The sequence below is a fragment of the Labeo rohita genome, chromosome 20, assembly GCF_022985175.1.
Source record: "Labeo rohita strain BAU-BD-2019 chromosome 20, IGBB_LRoh.1.0, whole genome shotgun sequence".
Classification (NCBI taxonomy): domain Eukaryota; kingdom Metazoa; phylum Chordata; class Actinopteri; order Cypriniformes; family Cyprinidae; genus Labeo; species Labeo rohita.
The window spans coordinates 26,736,458-26,756,084 of NC_066888.1; the positions used below are offsets into that span (position 1 = coordinate 26,736,458).

Sequence of the window (19,627 nt, forward strand, 5' to 3'; positions counted from 1 at the left end):
ATCATCTATCTATCTATCCGTCCATACATCTATCCACCCATCTATCTATCTATTGTTCTGTCATTCTATCATTTTATCTATCTATCTATCGTTCTGTCGTCTGTCTAGTTAACAAAATTACTAAAACTGAAATATTGCATTAATGAAATAAAATAACATTGATTAAACTGGTTTACATTTTCAGATTTATGTATTTATTTTTTCCATCAATTTTATAAACACATTGCAGCAAAAAACTTGATATATCAAAATACTAAATGCTAGTTTGATTGGACATAAACAACAAAAGATAGGGAATTGTATTTTCCTACCTTTTAAAAGTTTTATTTTGCTGTCGTAATCATGCGGGCCCCCATGCACATCTTAAATGTCAACAGCACCACTAGACTAACATATCTTGCACTTAAATAAACTAGCAAGTTGTTAAAAAGTTTTTGTCTTCCCTTTGGTCATGTCTTATCTTGCCTAGAGCACTAAGTGAACCAGAACTGCCACTTCAAAAACAAAAAACAGGTGCATGATGCCTCTGAAAGCACCAGATAATTTTCTAAAAGTCACATGTTAAACTTTAAAAGGTTATCTAATGTAATCAGGCCATAAATCACTTTGATTTTAATCATAACTATTTTAAGAATGTATGTAAGAGAGAAGAAAGCTAAACCAATAGACAGAGAGAAAAGAGAAGCGCAGGTGCCTCAGCTCCAGGAGGTTTGGTAAAAAAGGAAGAGTGTGGTACACAGCTTGGCGTCCATGCATCGTTAGGCACAACAGTGCAAATTCATTTCTCACACACTCACACCTCCATCCCGCCTCCATCTCACTCTCTCTGTGCTGCTCAAGGTGTCCCAAACATAAAACACTCACTCTTTATCAATTTAAAAATGAAAATCATAACTGTTATTTCCCTCATCAGTGGAGACGGGCTTGTAAATGGCACACGTCATGACTAAACCGTCTGTTTTGATTGCGCTAGCTGATAGCATATGAAATGAAAGCATACAAAGCTGCACAGGATTGACTCAGTCAGAGCTCAATCTGTCACCCTCCCCCAAAATAGGCAGCTGCCAGCAGGCCGGCACATCCACATCCAAACGCTTCACAACTACTTAATCTTTTTGTATAATTACAAAAAGATAAATCACGCACAGGTCGTTAGCTGAACGTCGCAGAGCAGCGGTGAGTTATTTCGTTTTCCTGTTCAGAGAGCGTGCCCGCAGTTATGGTGTTCCCAGGGTGTGCGTTCATTTTCAGGTCACTGAAGCCAAGGTCTAACGAGGATGTTGACTCATGCCAAGGAGGTCTGGAGTACCTGGAGAAAGACGGGCAGAAATAGACACAAATTTTAATGGCTAATATACACAAGGTTTCGTCAAAATTGTAATGGAAACTTGTTTTAGAAGCATCAGCGCTGATTGGATTGTACATTTTTTATCCCATTCTTAATATTTTTATGTATATGACTCTGGACCACAAAACTGTCATAGGTAGCAAGTGCATATTTGTAACAATAGCCAAAAATACATTGTATCGGTCAAAATGATCAATTTTTCTTTTATGCCAAAAATCATTAGGATATTAAGTTAAGATTATGTTCCATGAAAATATTTCATAAATTTCCTACTGTAAATATATCAAAACTTAATTTTTGATTAGTAATATGCATTGCTAAGAACTTCATTTTGCACCCTCAGATTTCAGATTTTCAAATAATTGTATCTCAGCCAAATATTGTTCTATTCTAACAAACCATACATCATTTGAAAGCTTATTTATGGAAAAAATGAAACACCACTGTTCAAAAGCAGTAATATCTTTTTTTCTCATATGCTTACCAAGGGCTCCATTTATTTTATCAAAAATATGGAAAAACTTGTAGTATGAAATATTACAGTTTAAACATTTTTTAATATTTCAAAATGTATTCAGTGTCATATGATCCTTCAGAAATTATTCTCTCTCTCTCTCTCCTTCGGCTTGCTCCCTTGATCAGGGGTCGCCACAGTGGAGTGATCCGCACAGCCAATTTGGCACGTTTTATGCCGGATGCCCTTCCTGCTGCAACCCAACAGTGAGAGTGCACTAACTTGTGCATCTCCAGTGCTGGGACACACTCCTTCAGAAATCATTCTAATATGCTGATTTCCTAAACAAGAAACATTTGTTGTTATTACATTTAAAACGGGTATGCTGCTTAATACTTTTTTGTGGAAAGTTAAAGGTTACGTCAAGATTCTTTAATGAATAGTATGTTCAAATTGTATTTGAAATCTCTTGTAACAGTTAAAGTCTTTGTAATGTTTGATCAATTCAGTTTTTATTTTATTTTATTTTATTTTATTTTTTATTTTATTTGAAAGATCCCATTGAGATAATATAGTCTCTTCTGGCAAGGGTATTTTTTTTCTTTACATTTAATTCATTTAAAAAAAGTCTTACTGACCCCAACATTCGAATGGTAGTATGTGTGAATAATGTATAATAATAAAATGCTAATTTAAAATAGTAATGCAAAAAATAATATTTCAAAATTAATGTACAAAAGATGTACAAAAGTGTACAATTAGCAATTTCTGTATTGTGTGTGTGTGTGTGTATATATATATATATATATATATATATATATATATATATATATAGTCAGGACCCATAAAAATGTATGAAGGTCACAGACTCCAGTTTATTTTTAGCTTCAGACTATGATTCCATTTATCTTTGATGAATAGAAAGTTCAGAAGAACAGCGTTTATCTGAAATAGAAATCTTTTGTAACATTAGAAATGTCTTTATCGTCACTTTTGATCAATTTTAAGCATCCTTGCTAAATAAAAGTATTAATTTTTATAATTTCTTTCTGTCTTTAGTGTGTAATGTTACAAAAAGCTTTTTATTTCGGATAAATACTGATCTTTGGATCTTTCTATTCATCAAAAAAATGAATGAAAAAAATGTACTCAAAGCAATATTAATAATAAAAATGTTTCTTAAACAGCAAATCAGCATATTAAAATGTGGAGTAAGAGTGGAGTAATGATACTAAAAATGTAGCTTTGATCACAGGAATAAATTACATTTTAGAAAGCATTTTTTTTAAATAGTAAAAATGATTCACAATATTACTGCTTTTGCTTCATTTTGGATCAAATAAATACAGACTTGGTGAGCAGAACATTACAAACATTACTGTCCAAAAACTTTCAAATGGTACTGTATATGATGCCTATTTTTCCTCTAACTTTTTACGAAGTCGGCAAGTGTATAATGCCTTTTGTTTTAAAATCTTTTCAGATTTTAAAAGTTGTGTATTCCATCCGTAACAAGCTGAGCAGAGAGTTTTCATATTCTCTTCACACTTACAGAGATTAAACCTGCCCAAAGCCGGCCTGCTCCGCCTTTATCACCTGCTGTCAAACCCGTACGACCCTTCAGCAAACCTTTGTGCCGGTGGACGTCGCCGGTGATGCCGGAGCAGCCAGCGGTTAATCACATTACAGCGTGGCCGTTTTGGTCTTATCGCTCCTCCGCCGTAGCGCCCGCCGCCCTCAGAAATGGAAATGCGGTTTGAAAAATTGAGGCGCGGATGAATAATCAATGAGAGTGGCCTCTGTAAGAGTGTGCCGCTGACTCACAGCCTTGTACAGAAGCGGCGTGACGACCGCGCTGACGCCCTATTTAAGATGAAGCCTAGGGCCCTTCCACTCTCCTTCTTTATCTTTCTTTTCCAGAGAGCATTCGGTTTCTACTGTGTGTCCAAAGTGGGTTTGGTGACTCACTCCTCTGATGACAGACCCTCAGAGATTAGAGGAACCTTTATTTTGGAAACCTCCACAGAGTAGAGCCGCTGTAGGCGTGCATGTGCGCAATGTATTTTGTATTTTCTGGGAGGGACTTTGACATGGATCACAGCATGGATCCATTTTTACCGTTGTAACGCATGTCTTGTGTCACTACCGAGGCACTCAAGAGGTGGCATTTGCATATTTGTGTGCCTTCAATTAGGGATGAAGTGAATTATGCACACATGTCGGCTATACTAGGCGCACGGCCCATTTGTTCGTCTGTGCTAACCATTAATTTTTTAAACAGGCTTACTTAAGACCTCTTTCTCCTCAAAGCCCATGCGCCCACATACGCACAGGCTTTTCACAGCGTGTTCTTTTTGGTGATGTGTGTATGGAAATGTGACGTGGATTTCATTCGATGTGGACTTCAGTTTAATCAACATGGGCAAGGAGCTCACCGCTGCTCTTTGAGATAAGAGGAAGAGATGATCTTGTCTCTTTCATCTTTAATTCGTCAGCATCTACCACTCTCCACTTTTATGTCATTAACTTGGTTCATGCATGTTGTTGTACTATATATATCTTAAAGGAGAACTCCATTTCCAGAACAACAATTTACTAATAATTTACTCACCCCCTTGTCATCCAAGATGTTCATGTCTTTCTGTCTTCGGTCGTGAAGAAATTATGGTTTTTGAAGAAAGCATTTCAGGATTTTTCTCCATATAATGGACTTCATTGGTGCCCCGATTTCGAACATCCAAAATGTAGTTTAAATGCAGCTTCAAAGGGCTCTAAACAATCCCAGCCGAGGAAGATGAGTCTTCGGAAAATAAAAATTTGTATACTTTTTAAGCACAAAAGCTCGTGTAGCACAGGCTCTGGGATGCGCGTCCACGATGCTATGAATTAGTAATGGGTCGTTCTTGAACAATTCTTTCATTTTGAACGAATCTCTAATGTGACTCGGAAGAACGAGTTGTCTCGTGGAGTGAATCGTTCAGTCACGCATATGCAACATCCTATTAGGTTCTGTACTGGAATTAGTTCAGCTGTTTCGAGTCTTCATTTTTTTTCAAGTCGTTTGTTCATCTTATGGGGCTGTCATGTGATGAACGAACGACTCAAACCTGAAAACTTGTCAGATAAGAGGTAAGGTGAGCTAATCATAGTCTAAAGACCCAGGTAAACAATGAATTAATCTTTTCTGTTTCTTATAGCATTATAGTTTTGTCTTGTTTGTAGTGTGATCAACGTTTTTGTAAGCAGTAGATGTGTTAGGGAAGTAACACGTAACATTTTAATTATAATTTGCTAAAATTAATGAATTGACTCAAAAAGATTCGTTCATTTTGCTGAACAAGACTCAAAGGTCTGAGTCAGTAAAATGATCTGAACTTCCCATCACTACTACGAATCACATGTAAGTTCATCGTCTGTGTACTGAGTATGGCAAAAAACTCTATCTTATCTTATTTTCTCCTACAACTTGAGAGGAGGACATCGTTGTACCTTTTTGTTTGTAAACGTTTGACTTACTTGCACTTTCTTAGTCTTTGCGCGTTCGCTTTGTAAACACTGGGTCTGTAGTTCCACCTACATTCCGCATGACCTTTCGACATGATTCAGTAGTACGTAGCATCGTGAACGCGAATCCCAGAGCCTGTGCTACACAAGTTTTTGTGCTTAGAAAGTATAAAAAAAATTATTTTCCGAAAAAAATGATCGATCATTTCGCTAGATAAGACCCTTCTTCCTCGGCTGGGATTGTTTAGAGCCCTTTGAAGCTGCATTTAAGCTACATTTTGGAAATTTAAAATCAGGGCACCAATGAAGTCCATTATATGCTTTACTCAAAAACCATAATTTCTTCACGACTGAAGACAGAAAGACATGAACATCTTGAATGACAAGGGGGTGAGTAAATTGTTTGTGAATTGTTGTTCTGGAAGCGGACTTCTCCTTTAATATGTATATAGTATACAGTATAAAATAGCTATATGGTAATTCATCAGAGCCCTATGATTTTCACAATGCGGAAAACGCGGACAGAATCGCAAAATCCAGTTATAAAATTTACTGAATAATGCTTAATGTCACAGAATTTGTCAATTTTTTAATTATTAAATCAAGTCGGTCAGTACTTAAATCAAATGGCAATATGGACTAGAGTCTGTGAATAAACCACAAAAAAGATCATTTTAAATATGAATCCTGCATGTTCTTTGTGTCTCTGTGTGAATGAATGGCGCAGATGTGCAGTTACGTTTTTTTAAGCATGCGTAGCGCTCGCGCTGTCTTCAGCGTCTGCCGTCTTAGTAAATGAACACATAAATATGTGAACGACATCTCCAGAGCTGATCTGACAGTCACTTCTGTAGCATTTGACCGTTTCATTTGAGGAAAAACTACCGTCATGTTACACACAAACAAAACTCATGACAGCAACCCGTCAAAAAGTTTAAAATTTGAAAATAAAAGTTTAATTTGAAGAAATTGTGACAGATATATATTACTAATGTACAGTAGAATGTACGCCTTACTACTACTACTACTACGTCTAATGAAAATGTATTAAATATATATATATATATATATATATATATATATATATATCATGTTAAAAAAAAGTAATTTGATTACCAGAAAAATTACATAACACAGAATTTCTGAAGAAAAAAAAACAAACATTTTATAGTGTCCTGTTATTGTTTACAAAAAAACAATATCTATATATATATAAATATGTGTGTGTGTGTATAGTGCATTAAAAAAATCATTACCAGACAAATTAAAGTAGATACCACAGAATCTCTGAAGGAAAAAAAAATCATAGGGTCCTGTTATTGTTTACAAAAAGTTTTGATTATTAAAATGTAATTAAACCAGATTTTGAAGAAAAAACTGAGTTTGACAGACTGATGTTAACTTATAATGTAACAATGTGTATGTTTCATGATCTAAATGAATTAGACATGTTTTTTGATTAATAAAATGTAATTTAACAATTAAAACAGAGAAAAAATAGAATCCAGAAAAAAAAATAAAACAAAATGTGAATAAAAAATAAATAAATAACTTTGGAAAGAAATAAAATAGATTTTGGGAAAAAAATAACAGGTAAAATTTTAACAATGTAGGCTATGTTTTTACACCTTTCTCATTCTTACTAATTCAAGCTCTCTCAAGCACCACTTATTAAAACAAAAAAAAACAAAAAATGAAACTGAAACATTCTATTAGTCAGTGTGAGATATTATCAGTCTAAAGTATCCTTAGCTAAAATTATCTACAAAACCCAAGTTTAAACTGAGTCTTAAAATATAAGCGGCTCAGGTTGAATTAATTACGGAATTTTAATTCTTAGAATTAAAATATATAACCAGAATATTTGAGGAATATTAATTTATTCCTACCTCACAAGCGCTATAATAAGACACACTGTATTCTCGACTGTGGTGGGCAGGACACAATCAAAAACTGCATTAGATTCTGTAAATGTCACAGGATGGCTATGATTAGGTTCTGTATTAGAATATTCCAGGAGAGCTCAATAAAGCTCAAGAATCTTATTATGAATAATGTATAGTTATTAATTTCTTCTCATGCTTTGTTTTTGCATTGCAAATCTCATCATCTTATGTTTTTCTTCTGCTTCACGAGACAGATATTAACTGGATTTTCCAAGGCACTACACTGACGTGTTTGAAATTAAGTTTTCAGACAGTGATGCCTTCAAAATGCCACAGCCTAAAAAAGATTTCTGTCATGATTAAAGGAACAGCTCATCCAATAATGAAACTTCTGTCGTTATTTACTCTCCCTCATGCTTTTTCAAACCCATATGGATTTGGATCAACATGAGGATAAGTAGTAAATGACAGGATTTTCACTTTTCGGTGAACCATAACTACAACTGACGCAATCCCTCCACGCGGTTGCCTTATTTCCAATAACATAAGTTGTTTCTCATGTTTGTAAGCTGTTGTCATTTGTAATCAGCATCTTCTGTTGGATTCATAGGAAATGGAGGAGCAGTTCGAGAAGGAACGCAGCTCTCTAGAGGAACAGAAGAGCCTTTTACGGGAGGAACTGGACAGTCTGCGTGAGGAGCTCACAGCCAAACTCAACATGGCCAACAGTGAGGTACAACCTTTGTTGACTCTATCAAAGTGATTTGGCAGGAAGCAAAAAAAAGACACGGAAGCAGAGGGAGGAGATGATTAATTTCAGTGTCATGTGTTTATCATCTCATTAGTCTCAATGTGTTTTAATGGGCTTCTGGAGCTCCGATCTGGCTGAGACCCATGTACCTTAGCCACAGCTGCAAATGGGCCAAGGAGACCCCTGAAGAGAAGCAGCATCACTGGTTATTACCCTAGCATTTCATTTACCCAGGTTTCATTCAATTTTTGAGTCGCAATTTGCTTAGCATAAATGGAAACGAAGCTATAAAATTGCTGGATGGTATCTGTCTTTTTAAATATGGTAGTTGTGGTTTCTAGCTGGTTTAAACACTCTTAAAGGCTGTTCCAAAATAGCTGAGTCTCATTAAAAAGCCATAAATCACTATATTTTATTAACGTTCTCTATTGGAATGAACTTTGAGCATTTAAGAGACTCAATGAGCATGAATAGCATCTCAAATCTCAGTCAGGCAAAAAGTTACGTTTAAGTTAGGATTCTGCCTTTAGAAGATATCCTGCTGATTTTGTTAGTCTTAGCTGGTTTCCCAGCTGGCCTAGATGTTTGATCAGCTAAAAAGTACCCAAAACCCCTCTAAAACCGGCTAACATTCCCACTAAGACCTGTAAAAGAGTTGGTTTTAAGTTTTTGTTTTTTTGTTTTTTGGCAGAATAGCTGCTTATATACTTCACTAGGATATCAAATGTGCAACTGTGTTTTTATGCATGTAGTTATTTTTAATAATTTAATTAATGGGTTAAAAATAATAGCTGTTAAAAATGTAATAATTGTGCAAAATAAGTTCAAAAAATAATAGTTGAAATATTTATGTTTTTATTTATTGTTGAAAAAGATGTACAGAGACTATAGATTTATTATATGTATTGATTGATTTAAGTTATGTGAAACCTGTGAAAAGGTTCTTGTTAGTAATTAATTATATAAATATATATTGCAAATGCAATATATGGCCCATAATGCAAAATAATGCAAAAATCATATAAATATAATAGTTATATAATTTTACATGTATTCTAATTATACAATCTAATTATACAGTCAGATATTATGCAAATATTTTAACACTTAAAAATTGAATTTTGTTTCATTAGTTAATAATTGTGCAAAAACGAATTAAAATATAAATATAATAGACTGTTGAGTTGATTTATTATATGTTAAACCTGTGTGAAAAGGTTCTTATTAGTAATTAATTATAGAAATTATACAATCATATAATAATTATATAAATATTTTATAAAATGTTATTTTATTTTATTTTATTAGTTAATAATTGTGCAAAAATCAAATAGAAATATAATAGTTATAATATTAAATGTATTCTAATTATACAATCATATATTATGTAAATATTTTACTATTTGTAAATGTAATTTTATTTCATTAGTTAATAATTGTGCAAACAAAAAACAAATTAAACAAATTAAAATATAAATATAGTAGACTACTGAGTTGATTTGTTATATGTGAAAAAAATTCTTGTTAGTAAATAAATATATAAATTATGCAATCATATATTAATTATATAAATGTTTTTAATATAATTATATAATTATATAAATGTCTGAATATTTTATATATGTAATTACAAATAATACTAAATATATTTGTAATTGTATTTTATTAGTTAATAATTGTGCAATTTTTTGTAATTAATTATATAACGTATACAATCATATATTAATTATATAAATATTTTAATGCTTATTTTTTGTATATTTTTATTCAGAATAATATTTAAAAAAATGTAAATAAATTGTAATAAATAATATTTAAAAATATATTTATTTTATTTTGTTTTGTTTTGTTTTGTTAAGAAGAGTGCCTTATTCTTACAGTGTCCATGAAAAGGTACTTCTTTGTATTTAATTATATAGATTATACAAATCATATATTATTTATAGAAGAATGCTTGTTTTCGGAATATGTTTATATTTTTTATTACAAATAATAGTAAAAGTATTTTATTTTATTTTATTTTATTTTTTTTTAGTATGAATAGTGCCTCATTCATACTGGTTAGTAATTATATAAATTATACAATTATATATTATTTATACAGATATTTTAATGGTTGTTTTCTGAAAAAAAAAGGTATAATAGTAAATATATATTACAAATAATGCTAAATATATATATTTTTTTAAATAATATATATATATATATATATATATTACAAATAATGCTAAATAAGTTATTTTTATTTTATTTTATTTTATTTTATTTTGTTAGAAGAGTACCTTATTCTTACAGTGTCCTTCAACTCAACACGGAGAACAAGCATTTGCTGAAAACTGAGTAACTTCTCCTGTTTCTTTAGGTGAGTCGGCTCCAGGAGTTGGTGAAGCAGGGAGAGCAAGGTCTCGGTTCTGCTGAGGGACACATCTCCAATCTGAAGGACGCCCAGAAGAAGCTTCTAGAAGAGCTGGACGCCACGCGAGCCAGACTCAGAGAGACCAGCAACCTCCTAACAGCCCTTCAGGTCTATTACCAAATGCAATTACTCCAGAAACTAATGAGAATGGGACTTAATACTTCAAAGTCACATAACTCAGCTGCTCCTGCCAGTTTTGCAGACATTTTAGTATTAAAGTTGATGTGGGTAATTGTATTTAAATATACTGCTTTTGCCCTCATTTTCCATGAATAGCTCATAAAAACACCTGCTATGAGTTCATTGCCCTGTTGAATTACACCCACCTGCATTTTTGGCTCCTATGACAAAGACACTTCATTAAAGAGGCCTGTTCACGGTTCCTCTTCCTGTGTCCTTGACCTGAAGCACAGGTTCTCCGAGTGACCATACATAATGAATCAGAACCAAATGAGTGTGCCGGTGTGTGCGTGAGAGAAGAAATGAAAATAGATTTCCATCTCCTGGCCCCGGTTTGATTGATGGCTGTGAAGAAGAGCCCTCCTTCTCGTCCTGAGTGCCGCGCGTTAGACCTCACAATTACGGGTCATGCGCTTAATGGCTCATCAGCGCTAATGTTCGCTCTCGTTCTTGTCCTCAGGGAGAGATGGAGACTCAGAAACAACAGCACGATGCCAAACTCATCGCTACCAAAGAGGAAGAGAAGCTCAAAATGGATAAGATGGCCCTGGAGCTCGAGCTGAAGTGGACCGAGACGCTCAGGTAACAGCAAGTTGTGTTGTTGGAAATGTGCTTTCAAAAGTATTTACTAACCCCCCAATGGTAAATCAAAGAATGTCATCAAAATATGGTGAGAAAAATGTCCCTTGAAAACTAGTTAAGAAACTCTATATAAAAGGCATTTTCTCCAACATAATAGTTTACTAAATAATATCCATACATCCATTTATTTATCTATTATTAAATCACAGATTATTTTTTATCTATCTATCTATCTGTAATTTACATTGTCAGGTATACTCATCTGATATACCACTTTCTTCTGTTTAAATTTATTTATTTATTTATTTATAATAATATTATTTATAATTATTTATAATTATATTTATTTATAATTATGTTTAAAGCATTAGTGCAATGTAAAAAAAAAAAAAGAATTAATAATAATAATAATAATAATAATAATATAATAATAAGGTCCAACAACTGTGCAAAAAAGTAATTAATAGTATAAATAATCAAATTCTTGTATTATAAATAATTGTATAATGTAAAATAAATAAAGAAATAATAATAATAATAATAATTCCAAATTAAATATGTTTTTATATTAAAAACTTTGTCTTTGTTTACTTCATCTTCATCATTTATTTATTTTTTTTTTAATAATGTTTTTTAAGCATGTCTAACAACTGCAAAAAAGTTCAAAAATGTGCAAAAAGTAAAAAAAAAAAAAAAGGTATAAATAATACTTGTATTCAAAACAACTGTATAATGTAAAATAAATAAAGAAATAATAATAATGATGATGATGATGATGATAAAAGTAATAGTAATAGTAATAGTAATAATAATAATGCCAATCACAGATAAAATGTGTTTTTATATTAAAAACTTTTCCTTTGTTTCCTTCATATTTATTTATTTATTTATTTATATTTATTTATTTATTTTCTTTCTTTCAATAATCATGTTTTAAGCATTAGTGCAAGGTCCAACAAATAATAATATAAATAATCACATTATTGTATTCTAATTTATTGTATAATTTAAAATAATTAAATGAATAATAATAATAAATAATAATAATAATAATAATGGTAATCAGATTAAATATGTTTTCTCTAATAAAAACTTTGCCTTTGTTTTCTTCTTCTTCATTTATTTATTTTTAATAACTATGTCTTAAGCATTAGTGCAAGGTTCAGCAAAAAAATAAAAAAGTAATTAATAATATAAATAATCAAATTCTTGTAATCTAAATAATTGTCATGTAAAATAAATTAAGTAATAATAGTAATAATAATAATCAAAGATAATAATCAAAAATATTAAATATAATATTAATGTTTTATATTTAAATGCCTTTGCTTTCTTCATCTTTTTATTTTTATTTTATTTTTAATAATTATGTTTTAAGAATTAATGCATGATCCAACAATTGTGCAAAAAAGCAAATTACTGTATTCTAAATACTTGTAGAAATGAAATTAAAATTTTAAATAAAAATGTAAACATCCATTTGTTTACTTTTTATTTGTTTGTAATAATAATATTCACATTTATAATAATAATAATAAATGTTATAATAATTTTCACATATAATATTAATATTAGACATTTATATATTTTATCATTTGTATGTCAGTGATGTTGTCAATGTTAAAAAGGGCATTACCACCTTGACATTAAGTCATGAAATCAACATTCACAAAGATTATACTGGCCATGAATTCCATGACATGCGGGAGACTAGATTTTTTATTTGTGGTGAACAATCCATTTAATTGGTTTGTCAACAAGCAAGGCACTTCTCGTTCTTTCATGTTCTCTTCTCCTTTGCCAAGCTACTGTGTGTGATGACTTATATACCCTATAAAGTTCGCAACAGCTGTAAGTGTTTTGGCATTGCCTCAGAAGGCCCTGCCTGCCTAATGCATTAGCATTGCTTACAAACCAATGTTTAATATCATGGGCCTTCAAAAAAGACAAATGGGTCATTAGTAGAAGTCTGAGCGGTATTGGACTAAAACAAAGCCCATTAATGGGAAAATTTCACCCAAAAATGAAAAATCTGTCATCATTTACTAACCCTCAAGTCGCTCCAAACCTGTATAAATTTCTTTCTTCTGCTCAACACAGTAGAAGTTATTTTGAAGAATGTGGGAAGCCAAGTAGTTTCTGGTCTCCAATGACTTACACAGTATTTTTCTATGGAAATCAATGACTACCAGCAACTCTGTGGAGACCCTAATTCTTCAAAAATATCTTATTTTATGTTCAGCAGAAGAAAGAAACTCATAGGTTTGGAACAACTTGAGGGTGAGTAAATGATGACAGAACTTTTTTTTTGTATTTTTGAGTGAACTATCCCACACAGAACATTTTGTCTTTTTTTTATGTGCTCATAGTTTCACAAAATTACCAATTCGCCACTAAAACATACCTCGAAAACGCTAAAAAAGGAGCTAACTAGAAGGGTTGAAGTTGCACAGGCCCTAAGCAGACACTCAACATGCTTAAATAACAAATCAACAAGACATTTATTGGATTTCATCCTTGCTAGCTCATTTTCCACAACATTTGTTCGGGATGGTGCTGTGGTGCCCTGGAGCGTGATATTTGGGCTTTAACTTGTTATTTGGGAGAATGTAGACCAATGTAGGCCTCATTATTGCTCAAAATAAGTGCTGGTAATAATGTTGGATCTAGGTCGAGAGACTCGTATTTCAAGAGACGTCTTGTTTTGAATGTCTTGGAGCTTTCGTGGCTTTACACACCTAAACTAATTCGATTCCAATTCGACTTGAAGTCCACAATTAGTTCTCAACTAATATCATTTATTGTGCTGAGCGATTATTTAATTAAAGTTTTATAGAGGTGTAGTCCATGGAAAACAACATAAATTGGCTTTACAAAAGCAATTTTACTGTAGAAATGCCATGTGGTGAGGAATGCAATGCAAACAGGTTGATAAGAATGCCAATAGACAGTTTTCTGCTGGAATTATTGACCTCACTGGTGTCATTTTAGTATTATTTATGACTATAAGAGTATTTTATTTATTTTTTAATTTTACATAAAATTTGGAATTAACTTTTTTAAATATTTTCATCTTATTTTTTAATTGTTTTGTTATGCGATTGTTTTTTTTTAAATAATATTTCTTATAAACTATTATATAATATTATATAACTATTTGTAAAAATAGAATAAAATAAAATATCTTAAATTATTTTAGTTTTAGTATTTTTAGTACTGCTACTTAAACATATTTTACTTCTGCTATATATATATATATATGTATATATATATATATATATATATATATATACTTTAATAGTATATAAATAATACTAAAATTACAATTTTTAAATATTATATATATTAGATTTTAATTAATATTTGTAGTGTTTCAACTTTAACATATTTTACTTCCACTAGTTGCCAAGGCAAGATTTCTAATTTTTGTTTTGATTTTCATCAATTTTGTTTGTTTTTCATCTATTTATGTTCTATATATATATCATTTCAGCATTATTTGCATTATATATATATATATATATAACAAAACTTACATAACAAAACTACTGAAGCAAACTAAAATTAAAATATAAAAAATTAAAGCTAATTCCAAATTTTAGGGAATACAAATAGTTTGTTATTTTAATCTTTTTAAATTAATATTAATTTTAATAATGTTTATTTATTTATTTATTTATTTCAATTTTAGTTTTAGTATTTTTAGTACTTTAGTTTTAATTAATGCTGTTAAACGATTAACCACGATTAATCGCATCTGAAATAAAAGTTTTTGTTTATATATATTGTGTGTATAAGATATATATATTTATTATGTATATATAAATACACACAATATATACATGCCTGTGTGTACATTTATATATACATAATAAATATCCAAAGTACACACACATATATTATGTACACAAAACTTTTATTTTGGATGCAGTTAATCACGATTAATCGTTTGACAGCACTAATTTTAACATATTTTACTTCCGCTAGTTGCCAAGGCAGGATTTCTGATTTTCATCTAATTTTTTTTATTATTTTACCTATTTATGTTCTATATTTAATTTCAGCTTTATTTACATTAATAAACACTTTAATAAACTGGATTAACCATTGTAATTAGGGTGAAAAACTGGCTGTTACGGGTTAAAAAGGTGAGAACTAAAAATATTATAGAAAGAAATATGTTTTAACATGTCGAAGTTAGCCTATAGATAACGACTTTCTCAAGCTGATCCTTCCACTGATAAATATATTCAGGCATAATCAGAGGACAACTGTCTGACAAACTGTGTTTCAAATGTTGCAAGAGTGTTTGTTCATCACCGTGCCAATCTGCCAGACGCAGGCTCTTGCATTTGCAGAGTCTTAAACCGTCACCGACTTCTTTATCAACGCTTGATTTTGTGTTGTACAATTACACTCACAGCTGCAGTGCACAATGAAGTTCATAAAAACTCCAGATGGATCCTCCCCTTTGAGGCTGCGCCGTCTGGATGGCGCTAGCAAGCGTGTGACGAGTGCAACAAATCAAAACTGTTTACGCTAGTTTTGTTTGCTGGACTGACAGCTTTGCACTGAGATTGTTTATGAAGACAAATGGACTCCCTGAAAGAGTTTATAAAGGTGATAAAGCCACATACAGCAACTTATGCTCTGCAAAAGTGCTGGTTAATTCAGCAGCTCCTCTTGTAATGCACACCATGAGTGGACAAGGCAGTTGTTATGTGTGTGTGTTTATTACCGACTTAGCTAGAGAGTTCCCAAGATGTCTAAAAAAATCTGATTTCAGTTAGTCTGAATTGTTTGGAAGAAAGAGGAGTAATAGGTTTGGAGACTAGGCTGGATGTGAACATGCAGCTCGTGAAGCATGTCTAACCACTTGGCCTTGACTCACACCTTTTTGCCTTGAAATGTAGCTTTTTGTCTGTTTATTTGATGTATAATCCATACCTTGGGTGGCCTATTTGCTCCCTGAATTTTTCAGAATGATTTCCAGAATACTGTGAATATGTTATGAGTGAAGGTAAGTGACATTGAATCATTTTGGAAGTTATTCTCTGGTGCAGTGTAAAAACAGTCTAAAACTATTTTAGATTTTTACATTTTGAATAATGTATTCTTTTATGTGTATTTTATTATATTATATTATATTATATTATATTTTTTGTATTTTTTGTATTTAAAAAATAATAATTTCCTACACTGACGGTCCTTAGTGCAGGCAAAAATAAAATGTAACAAAAATTATACATTTCTTACGATTTGCATTTTCCCTTTTACACTCACATAAATTTGTAGTTTATGTTTACATTGTTTGTGCTGACTACTGTTTTTAACGTTTAATTATTTTATACTGAATTTTTTATTTAATCGTTTTCAAAAATTCTTAATTTTTATTTTTAAAAATGTATTTCCTACACTGATGGACCTTAGTGCAAGCAAAATAAAATAAAATGTTAAAAAATGTAACAGAAATGATAAATTTCTTAAAATTTGCATTTTCCCTTTTTTATACTCATAGAAATTTGTAGTTTATATTTACATTGATTGTGCTAACTACTATATTTAATGTGTAATTATTTTATACTGAATTTCATTTGATCTTTTTCACAAATTCTTATTTTTTAATGTATTATATTATATTATATTATATTTATTATATTATATATTTTTTTGTGTTTTTAAAAATTAATTTCCCACACTGATGGACTATTTAAAATGAATAAGTGCAAGCAAAAATAAAATAAAATGATCAAAATTCAAAAATTAAGATATCCATTTTCCCTTTTACATTCATAGAAATTTGTAATTTATATTTGCATTGTTCATGCTGACTGCTATTTTTCATCTATAATTATTTATACAAAATTTCATTTAATCTTTTTCACAAATTCTTATTCTTATTTATGTGTTTTATTATATTACATTATATTAGATTAGATTAGATTAGATTAGATTATTAATTTTAATGAGAATGAGAAATTGTTTTATTTCTCACACTGAACTAGTGAAGGCAAAAATGTTATTCAAATTTTGTATAAAATTATATATAAAATATATATACACTTTTCTGCAGTATATTATCAATTAGAGGTTTTTTTGCCACCATAAATAAACAGATAAATCAGAATGTTCTTTTTTAACAAAAAAAAAAAAAAAAAAAAAAAAAAAAATCCAATTACAGCCTCAGTGCTTATTGCTTGGGTCTTGGGCGGCTTTCAAGGTTCCCAAACTCTCATTACAGCTTCCATTTCCTCTTAAGCAGCAATTAGGACGAATTTCACACCTTTAAAAGGTTTCACAGTGTCTCGGAGTATGTGAGGTAGTCGCCGCTGACAGTTATTTGGGCATTTTTAGAACGCTCTGTATTGGAGACTTAATAATCACGGATTTAAGCGCCGCGCGGCGCTCTCATGACGTCCTGCGATTACACCACATAATGTGCCAGTTAACCTCTTCTGTGACCTCCACTGCTGTGGAGCAGAGAAATGGAGGTGCATTAAAAGATCTGCAGAGCGTGTGAAAGGGGGCCGGCTCATTTAGCGGCCATTAATGATCAACGGACCACTGACCTGGTAGAGTGCTTTATGTATTTTTATATTTCAGTATGTGCAAAAGCCAGTTGTGTCTTGTTTTTATCAGGTATGTGTCAAAAGGTCTCGACAAAAATGTTACGTATAAGTAAACAGTACAATTGTCAGTGTGTGTTTTTGTGTGTGTCTCCACAGGCAAGAGTGTAAGAAACTGCGTGAGGAGCTGCGTGAAGAGCATGAGGAGAATAAAAGGTCAGCGCTCACCCAGCTGGCACAGAATAAAGATCAGGAGCTGTGCTCCGCCAGAGAGAGCTGGCAGAGGAAGGTGGAGGACCTTCTAGAGCAGGTCAGAAACGCTACTGTACCAACACTGCAAACATTTCTCATGTTTATTTTAATCGATTCTCATTTTTGGAAAACAATATGTGATCCTGGACCACAAAATCAGTCATAAGGGTCATTTTTTTGAAACTGAGTTTTATACATCTGAATAAATAAGGTTTCAATTGATGTATGATTTGTTAGGATAGGACAATATTTGGTCAAGATACAACTATTTGAAAATCTGGAATCTGAGGGTGCAAAAAAATGTAAATATTGAGAAAATCACCTTTAAAGTTGTTCAAACGAAGTTCTTAGCAATGCATATTAAGAATCAAAAATTAAGTTTTGATATATTTACAGTAGGAAATGTCCAAAATATCTTAATGAAACATGATCTTTGCGTAATATCCTAATGATTTTTGGCATAAAAGAAAAATCAATATTTTTGACCCATACAGTGTATTTTTGGCTATTGCTACAAATATACCTGTGCTACTTAAGACTGGTTTTGTGGTCAAGACTCACATAGTATTGCTCTTTTTTTTTTTGATTTTGATTGCTTATATTGTCCTCATTTATAAGTCGCTTTGGATAAAAGCGTCTGCTAAATGACTAAATGTAAATGCAGTTTATTCAGCAAAGACACACTATATTAATCAAAAGTGACAGTAAAGATTTTTATAATGTTATAAAACATTTCTAATTTATAAAAACATTAAGCAGCACTGATAACAATAATGTTTCTTGAGTTGAAAATCGGCATATTAGAAGTATCATGTGACTGAAAACTGGAGTAATGATGCTGAAAATTAAGCTTTGCATCACAGGAATAAATTACATTTTTAAATATATTAAAATAGAAATTAGTTCTTTTAATTTGTTATATTATTTCAAAATATTTTTCCATCAAATGCAGCCTTGGTGAGTGTAAGTGACCTCAGTTCTCTTTGTTGAAGCCTGTGGCCGAGAAACGGCACTGTTCATCTTAACAGTAGCAAAAGACTACATGCAAACTCACAGGAAGCCAGACAAACAAATCAATATGGGAAATACATGCTTTAATAAACTGCGAACCCCAAAGACGCTTTTTAAACGGATAAAAGTATCAGTGAAATACAGCCGTAGTTGAAAATCCACTGCTCATCCACACTTTAATATTACCAGAATTGCAGATGCATTTTTGGGTTCCCCTCTATGCATTTTTCATAAGCTGAACACTCATATCTGCTGCCTTAGAGTTACTATTGCATTTATACTATAACCATTACCATAACATTTTTTATAATCAAATCAGCCCCAAAAACAATACAAAATCATATGCAGCTTTTGAAGAGCGATGACTATTTACAGCGGTGCGTGATTAGATTTATTCTAAATAAAAGTATGACCCTGAAACCAAAATGATGCAAGAAAGTCATTTTACCAAACTCGTTTACTGCTTGTTCATTAATTTCGAGTAGAGGTAGAGGATTGGGTTTTGTACACAAAGCCATGGTGAGAAAATTGTGCAAGTTATTATCAAAAATAATTGAAAATCCACTTGAAATAGCTACAAGGCTCGACATTAAGGAGTGCCTGATGGCTCGGGGTCAGCGTGAAAGACGCTCGGGACAGTTGACGAATTTGTCACTGGTCCAATCGGGCCACTGCCG

At 31.5% G+C, this 19,627-nt stretch overlaps 1 protein-coding gene across 2 annotated transcripts in view; it reads left to right on the top strand.

Annotated features, from left to right (window-relative positions):
- fam184ab (family with sequence similarity 184 member Ab) overlaps positions 1 to 19,627 on the top strand; it is a 168,680-nt gene that overhangs the window by 76,099 nt on the left and 72,954 nt on the right. For both annotated transcript variants that reach the window (XM_051138662.1, XM_051138663.1), the window contains exons 7-10: positions 7,803 to 7,925; positions 10,306 to 10,467; positions 11,000 to 11,121; positions 17,847 to 17,997. In XM_051138662.1, coding sequence (XP_050994619.1) covers positions 7,803 to 7,925; positions 10,306 to 10,467; positions 11,000 to 11,121; positions 17,847 to 17,997 — 558 coding nt within the window. The remainder of the gene's footprint in view (positions 1 to 7,802; positions 7,926 to 10,305; positions 10,468 to 10,999; positions 11,122 to 17,846; positions 17,998 to 19,627) is intronic.